Source organism: Gigantopelta aegis, chromosome 6 (assembly GCF_016097555.1).
Source record: "Gigantopelta aegis isolate Gae_Host chromosome 6, Gae_host_genome, whole genome shotgun sequence".
In the NCBI taxonomy this organism is placed as follows: Eukaryota; Metazoa; Mollusca; class Gastropoda; order Neomphalida; family Peltospiridae; genus Gigantopelta; species Gigantopelta aegis.
Genome location: NC_054704.1, coordinates 63440081 through 63448816, shown reverse-complemented (window position 1 = coordinate 63448816; position 8736 = coordinate 63440081). Strand labels below are relative to the sequence as shown.

Here is an 8736-nt window from a genome sequence, read left to right as displayed (position 1 = left end):
ACTGGTAATTTACTTCAGACATATTGATGCTTTAGTATTTATGACTCTATGTGGTGGGCCCAATAGCCGATGTATATTTCGTGATGGGGTGTCATTAACCATTAATTGATTGATTAATTGATTGATTCTCTTTGTTAGGTTTTGGTTTCACTTAATAAGACCTTGTGTTTTTAAATAATAAAAACAAGTTTTTAATAACTGTTTAAATTTAAATGTTTTTAATTTCAGATAAAAGCATCAAAAGATAAAGTTGATGCTTTCCGTTCCTCACTTTCCAAGCTTGGTGATGTTTATGTTAATGATGCGTTTGGCACTGCCCACCGAGCCCACAGGTATGTAATCTAGACAATGGTTTTATCACTGTTTGAGCTGTGAGACACAGATGTTCACTAAGAAAATGACTAGTAATTCAGAAATATTTTAATGTCCAAGTTTAAAAAACCCTTGAAATTTGACTTCAAATTATTACTGTTTTTATTAGCATTCATGAATACTATGAGTTATTTCTGATTTCCATTTCAGTTCCATGGTTGGCTGTCAGTTGCCCCAGAAAGCTGCAGGATTTCTTCTCAAGAAAGAACTTGATTATTTTGATAAGGCACTGGAGAACCCAGACAGACCATTTCTTGCCATTCTAGGAGGGTTTGTATGTCAATATAATTACAGAATATTGTCAAAGATTGTTCAATAATGTCTTCAATTGATATGTTAACTTATGTTGTGTATTTGAATTTTAAACATTGAAATTTTGATCTGTCATTTAAAAAAAACCCCATTAATGATTGGCCTAACAAAATCTTATGAAAACGGTACCAGTATTTTTTGGAAATTAAAAAAATCTTTGAAGCTCCTTTTTGACAATTTATTGATTTAATACGTACTATGGATGTGCTACCAATTGCTTATAAAGGAACAAGGAATGGACATGATTTAAATGGAAAGTTGAGTTACATATTGTTTGGAAAAAGTTGTTAAATAAAATAAAGTGAACCCATAAGTTTGCTTTTTATTTTAAACTAATTATAGTTTTATTTGTAATTTTAAATATTATATCTTGTATTTAATGATCTACTATTCATAATTGACAAAATGTCAGTTATTATGTCTTTATCTGTTGATTTTGCAGAGCAAAAGTTGCAGAGAAAATTCAGCTAATTGAAAATATGTTGGATAAGGTTGATGAGATGATAATTGGTGGTGGCATGGCCTTCACCTTCCTCAAGGCCACTAAAGGAATGGAGGTTAGTGCAAGATCTTGTAGCTTGTCACAGATAATCATAAATAACAGTTTGTGTGAGAAAATCAATTCTGGCATTTTCGATATAGAGCACAAGACAAAATAACAATCTGTTGGAATTGGTCTCTTCGTCTTCCCACCAGTTAGAAACCAGATTATGAGTTTGTAAGTCACCTGAGCCAAAATTTAACTCTGTAGAAAACCCCAAAACTGTTTGATAAAAACTTCAGAATATTGATGTTTCTTATTAAAATAAATAAACATTTGGGTATTGTTTCGGTGATGAAATTTTCAAGCCTATTTTTACAAAGGGGGTGACCTTTTAATGCAAGTTTAAAATACTTTTACTTCCTAAAAAGACTAATTTTTGTTCAGTGACTTGGTGGGTTATTGTACACCCGACACCAATTCTCTCTTGCTAACCACTAACCAACTGTCCTGGACAGACGGCCAGAATAGCTGATGTGTGTGCATACATGTAGGACAGCGTGCTTGAACCTTAATTGGATATATGTATGAAAATAAGTATACAACCAACCAACCAACAATTCTACTGCCTGAATTTTACTACTATTTATAACGTTTACAGTTATGAGAAATGACCTAAACAATATGTGTTCTGAACTTCACACAGTAACATAAGCTGCCTAATTCTGTAAATTAGAAAATTCCCATTACATGCTAGTCATTACATTCGTTTTGCAATCCTTTGGAAAGAAAATTTTGGGGTATGTAATAAATGCAAAACAGACCACATGAGTATGTTGGTACAGAAAATTATTTTCATGAGGATTTCAGATTGGTAATTCCTTGTTTGATGATGAAGGATTCAAGATTGTTGGACGGCTCATGGATAAAGCTGCTAAGAACAAAGTAAAGATCCATCTTCCATCAGATTTTGTCACGGCAAACAAGTTTGCAGAGGATGCTACTGTAGGGAAGGCAACCATTGCTGCTGGGATTCCTGCTGGCTCAATGGTTAGTTTCACGTCATTAGTCTCACTACTGTAAAATACTTCATTTTAACGTTTTTCGAGTGTAAATAAAATTTGTGAAAATAAATTCCACGCAAAACTACAGGCCGACAAAAATGGATGAGAAAAAAAAAAAGTAGCCTTGTTCAACCAGACATTATTTTCCATTGGTCGAGGCTACTAGTAATAATGTGACACTTAAACATTTAAATAAAAAGAGTGATGTTTAAGTACATACAAGATAACAAACAGTATTAACACTAAAAAGTTTATGATTTTGTTTCATAATAGTTGGCAATCAGTTCACTGGATAAAAGCAACACACATGTTAAACAATAGAAGTAAGTATGCATTATCCCGGTATGTTAAAAATGTGGAAATGAAAAAAATCTGACTTGGGCTTGTACAGTAATACTAATCATAGTACATATACATGTTTTGACTTCATCCTAAAGATTTTGTTTGTTGGTCAGTCACAAATCGTATTAATCTAGTATTTTGATAGCAATAAATATTTTTATTAAACTTGAGCTAGCATTGCAACTTCAAATTTCGTTTTGTTTTCGGGTATGTTTTTTTATACCAATTTTGCAGATTATGAGAGAGAAAAAAGTCACTGTCGAGCAAGTGTCGAAATAACCATAGTTATGTTAAAGGGACATTCCTGAGTTTGCTGCATTGTAAGATGTTTCCGACTAATAAACTATTTCTACGATTAAATTTACATATTAAATATATTTTCTTGTTTAGAATATCAGTGTCTGTATATTCAATGTGTTTCTGGTCGTCTTAATATTTGTAAGAAGCCCAAACTGGATTTTGTCTTCAAATAATTTCGTACATATGAAAAAATCTTTGTTAGGAAATAAAATGAAATTTAACCTAGTACAAATATTAGAACGATCAGATATGTAATTACTGTCGTCAAAAAGTCTGTTAGTCGATAACATCTTAAAAATTGCAGCAAACTCAGGAATGTCCCTTTAAACACCAAAGTACCTGTAATTTAAAATGTAAGAAGGCCTCAAACATAATTTTTTGGCAATCTAAGAAACAATAATATAGATTCTATGATGGTATATTTAGGACACACATTTTTTGTTACTTTTTAAGATCTCGGAACTTTGGAATAATTATCTTGAAATCTAAATACCTGATGGCAGGAGATAGTAAGTCGAACACTGCATAATAAGTTTATAAATATATTTTGCTATGACTTTGATTTTTCATTTGTCAGGATATTATGGTGTTTGACTTACAAATGTTTCCATTATGTTAGTATGATCTGTTTGAATACTATTTTGTTTAAACCTGGTCTGAATATATATATACTCTTCAAAAGAAGAAACGCAAAACCACATTGTCGTAACATTTGGAGAATTGATTTAATTATTGAATGGTGAGTCCGATAATTACCAAATGTTGCAGGATTGTTCACAATTCACGCTAGTCCATTGTGAGTAAGTGATAGGACACACCACCAAGGTGAAGGTCATCTGGAGTCAATACCGGGTGTGGCCTCCGCGTGTGTTGACAACTGCCTGGCACCGCCTGCCCATTGAAGCAACCAGAGTACGGATGACGTCCCGGGGGATGGTGGCCCACTCGGCCTGCAAGGCTGCTGCCAGCTCGGGCAGGGTCTGGGGCTGTGGTTGTCGCTGTCGGAGGCGTCGGTCCAACTCGTCCCATAGATTCTCAATTGGGTTCAAATCCGGTGATATCGATGGCCAAGGAAGGACATTAATGTTGTTGTTCTGTAGGAAAGCCGTTGTGAGACGTGCTGTGTGAGGCCTGGCGTTGTCATGTTGGAACACTGCGTTGGCGTTGGCCATAACTGGAACGATGTGTGGCCGGAGGATCTGGTCAATGTAGCCCTGTGCATTCAGGTTGCCCTGCACGTGGACCAGGTCAGTTCTGCCAGTGTGTGAGATGGCTGCCCACACCATGACACTACCCCCGCCGAATCTGTCCACTTCCTGCACGCAGTTTGCCGCATAACGTTCACCACGACGCCTATACACGCGACATCTTCCATCATGACGTCGGAGCAGAAATCGGGACTCGTCACTGAACCACACCTGTCTCCATCGCAGTTGAGGCCATTGTCGATGAATCTGGCACCACTGCAGTCGGAGTCGACGGTGTTGTGGTGTTAAGATGACACCTCGAACTGGACGTCTGGCACGAATTCCTACCTCACGTAGGCGGTTCCGTACGGTCTGGTCGGATATTCTGCGCATACCTGGTATTGCTGCGGCTGTGGAGGTGGCAGTAGTCAATCGTTCCCGAAGGTGGCGTACCCGGATGTAGCGGTCCTGCCCGGGGGTAGTGACCCGTGGTCGACCGGATCTAGGGAGGTCACGTGTTGATCCATGTTGCTGGTAACGGTCCCACAGTCTGGAGATGGTGCTTGGGGACACATGGAATGCCCTGGCAACGGCCGTTCTGGATTCGCCTGCGTCTAGTCGGCCGATGGCATTGTTTCTCTGCGGTTCACCGAGACGTGGCATGTCCTGGATTGTCAACTGTCGGCCAGATACAGAGGCCAGGCAAGCGAAGACCCTGCACTTTTATACTGTCGGTGTTCATGTTGCACGTGCAGACAACGCACGTGCAGTGGTGACATGGTTTGCACGTGGCTGCGTTTTTGCGAATATTCACATTTTGGAACTTTATTGTACAGTAGCTGCGTTTTATCGAATGTAACCGTGGGAATGTGTTTGGGACATGCAATGACCTTATATTCACAAAGCATGAACCGGTAGGAAACATAAAATCGGAGTTATAACCCATTTGTACCCTTTTGCGTTTCTTTTTTTGAAGAGTATATATATATATATATATATATATTTTTTTTTTTTTTTTTTTTTTTCTTCTAAAATGTTTTGTTAACTCTTTTTAACACACAATAATTACAAGTTTTTCATGTGTGTTCTATCAAAACAGAAATAAAACTACTCTAAGCGCTGGGTGAGTGCAAGAATGTTGTATATACAAAATTCCCATTTTGAGAAAACGAGCATTAAAAAATAATAATATGTAAAACATAAATCGTCATTTCTATTCTGTATATATGTTATGCCTTATTGTGATTAAATGATGGAAGGACATTACAGAAAAAAGTATTAGTGATTTGTATTGACATTTATTAGATGCCAAAAATGAACATTAAAACACATACATCAATTTTGCCCCAACAGCTTAGTGATATACAGTATCAGCATCCACACAAAAAGTGTTGTAAATGTTTGGAAACATTGTCTATCAAACATGTTAATAGTTTGAAACATACACAAGTCTTACAGAGTAACTGGTAGCTGCTGATAGAATTGGCGACAATCACTTGGGATAAATTCACAGAGCTTTAGGAGATCAGCATGCTTAGCTTTGTCCAGTGGCAATGTGCTGTTGTAGACTTTTTGGATGCAGTAAGTCTTCATGTTCACTGCCTTGCCACGCTTTCTAAATTCTTTGTTGATCAAATCTCCACCAATTTCCTCAGAAAAAGCAACATGTAATTTTCCATCACCCCCCTTTTCATACACAGTGTGATGGATGGACAATATGCCCTGGAAAGCATTCTGTTTAAAGGCAACCTTGTTTAAAGTATCAAAGTCAAGAATATCCTCATGCGTCATCTCTGTAACTATGAATGGTTTCTTCTTGTTGGCATTCTTCATGTGTTGCTGATAGCCTGAACAAACATTCAATACAGGAATGCATACTATCACATTCACTCTATGTCCACTTTCAAAAAAATTCTGTTGTATTTTTACAATGTTCTTCGACACTGCAGGGAAGTATAACAAAGCTGTACACATGATTCAGTTTCGGTTTTGACCACCACAAGAATCACTATATAAAATAACCTGTTGGTATCCCTGTTCGTCTTTTAGCTTCAACCACTTTAGAAGTGATGTAGCAATCTCATTAGACCCACGTTTACATTCTGCCTCATGCCAAGTGTAGCAAAAACCTTGCAGTGTCTGCAGTTCCATGATAGTCAAATTGTATACATTTAATTTTCGAAGGTAGTAAGCAGAACCCACATTCAACTTGGGCGATATCATGACTTGTTGTAAATCAAATGCAGCAGTGATAGTTCCCTCACCTGCTTCCTTGTCCAGCATTTTTGATTCTCGAGCTTGGAGTTTTCTCTTAAGGTGTAAAGCATGGGAAGCTTTCTCATCTTCAGTTAAGCTATTGGAATCATATTTTTCTTTTACTCTGTATTTTTCACAAGTGTCACATAAATCTTTCTTTGGTGTATGAAATCCCATATTGAAATGAGTGTCAAAGATGTGCCTGTACATGTAAAGAGAAACCGACTTATTATTCTGCTCTATGCAGACTGTTTTATACAATCTGTGCATTTCCTTCACGTTGAGACCCGCTTCAAGATATTCTTTCGAGGTGTCTGCTCTACAATAATGACTCTCTATTCTGGGAAAAGTATTTATGTGTCTGATAACATCTTCCGTTAAATTTTTCGGCGTTTTATTGGCGGGTGGCCCCTTCCGTAGCGTATGTTTAGCTAAGCCACACTGTGAGTGTGAAATGTTATAATTAACCATTTGATCAGAAATATCCAAAGTATGCATAAAAAATTGTTTGCAAACACTGACATTGTTTCCATCTTTGGGTAAAGTGTACACAAGTGTACGCTTTCGTCTGCTCCCACTGTTAGCCCCCTTGGTCTTTCTGTTGACAGCTGATCTGGTGACATGTGACACGATGAAGTCCCGTCTCCGCTGTTGTACTCCCATACTCCAGAATGCTGTAAATATGGCATTTCTCTCAGCAGTTGTAAATGTTTGGCCACATTTTTTCTTACAAGATAAATTACATGAAGGACCAATTATTCGGTTTCTCTCTGTGCAATATTTTCTCTTCCAAGCTGATTCATCACGTTTTCTTTTCCTGCCTCTAGCCTTCTTATTCTTATCACTATTAATGACTGTATTAGAATGCACTTCAAAGACACAAGTAGAATGCTCATCAGAACTTTCCACAGAATTATCAGCATTAGGGATATAGTCAGGATCATTATCACTATCATCAGCTATCTCTTCTTCGGAATCTAAAAAATAATAATTTGTTTTACAAATATATCTGTTGTGTGTATGTGAGTGTGTGTATGCCAATGTATGATACATTTAATATGTATGAATGTAAGTATGTATGTATAGATTTGTGTCAGTACTGAGTAAGAGGGATGATAATATAGTTTTGTTACAGTAGATCTCTCTCTCTCTCTCTCTCTCTCTCTTTCTCTCTCTCTCTCACACACACACACACACGCACACTGCTACTTAAACAGTAAATGAAAGAAACAGTATTGCCTAATCATCTAATGTTAAAAGAGTAATGAACTACGTTTTTAAATCAAATTACTCAGTTTAAAAACATGGTGCTTTCAGTGAATATTTTATTCAATATCGCGAGTTAGAAATGTCAAATCCAGAGTTAATTAATTTTCCGTAGCTTTAAATCAATTTAGCTAATTATTGTTTTATAAATGGTTCAGAAAAATGGTGCATTTTTGTTATTTTTAAAACAGTTTTACTTTTCTTCTATGTTGAGCCTAACTGAAATTATTTACGAAAAACACAGGTTTTTTTTGGCTGGGACAGACTATAGTTAGAGCCATAATGTTGTATCTACACAACAATAATATTAATTTGTTCTAAATTGGATTATTGTAATAAACAACATATTGCACTTTGCAGTAAATATTTTTCAACAAGAATAAACAAAGTAAAAACTGTACCAACCTGAAAGTGTTGCTAAAACAGTTTCAAGAGTAACCAATTTGTTTTTACAAGTCGCGGAAGCCATGACTTTTTGTATTCTTCTTTTGGTAGTTTCCTCCAAAATCTGAAGCAGCATACACTGATATAACACTTACAACACTTTCGCTCCGAGTCAACTACAATATATGCATTTACAACAGTTTAGCTGACTTCAAATTAAGCAACCAGACCTGTTATATGAACATACAACATTTTTGCTCTGGAACATATAGGGTCCATTACATTGTGAAAATTAAGACCTTATTTATCAACATTTTGTAGATACTACATTTTTGCACTGACCCAGCGATTTGATATATTTAGATACTGTTATGTTATTTGCTTATTTAGGGTCTAGACGTGGGTCCTGAATCAATAAAACTTTTCACAGATGCTATCGGCAGAGCAAAGATGATTGTTTGGAATGGGTAAGTGTTATTTATGAGTTCTCTGTAGGAAAAATATTTGTATTGAAAATTAACATAAAACATTATTCAGCATTTTTATGCACATTATACTGTGAATGACGAAATTAATATGAGCAAGATACACGTATTAATGCAGAAAATGCAACTGATGTATTGATGCATTAATTACTTGATGCATTATATAATTTATTAACCAGTAACAGCTTCAAGAATTGTTTTGAATGAGCAAACAACACAACAGACATGTACATCTGTTAAAATTAAAGTACTATTTTATGTCAATAACAACAAACTTCAATGAAATA

At 36.1% G+C, this 8736-nt stretch overlaps 2 protein-coding genes across 2 annotated transcripts in view; one reads left to right on the top strand and one right to left on the bottom strand.

Moving 5' to 3' along the window:
- The window catches only part of LOC121374177 (phosphoglycerate kinase-like), a 29663-nt gene that overhangs the window by 14917 nt on the left and 6010 nt on the right, over nt 1–8736 (top strand). The gene's annotated exons all lie outside the window — the stretch shown is intronic.
- LOC121374176 lies at nt 5409–8304 on the bottom strand. The gene is made up of 2 exons (XM_041501153.1): nt 7986–8304; nt 5409–7291 (listed from the first exon to the last, which is right to left on the bottom strand). The coding sequence occupies exons 1-2, from the start codon at nt 8098–8100 to the stop codon at nt 6036–6038; spliced, it is 1371 nt and encodes a 456-aa protein (XP_041357087.1). The 5' UTR covers nt 8101–8304; the 3' UTR covers nt 5409–6035.

What these genes read in the sequence shown, in the direction of transcription:
- LOC121374176 (XM_041501153.1), bottom strand. Translation starts at nt 8,100, where the DNA reads ATGCTGCTTCAGATTTTGGAGGAAACTACCAAAAGAAGAATACAAAAA. An exon ending in TGTTTTAGCAACACTTTCAG is followed by an intron (nt 7,292 to 7,985) that starts GTTGGTACAGTT and finishes ATTATTTTTTAG; the next exon opens with ATTCCGAAGAAGAGATAGCT.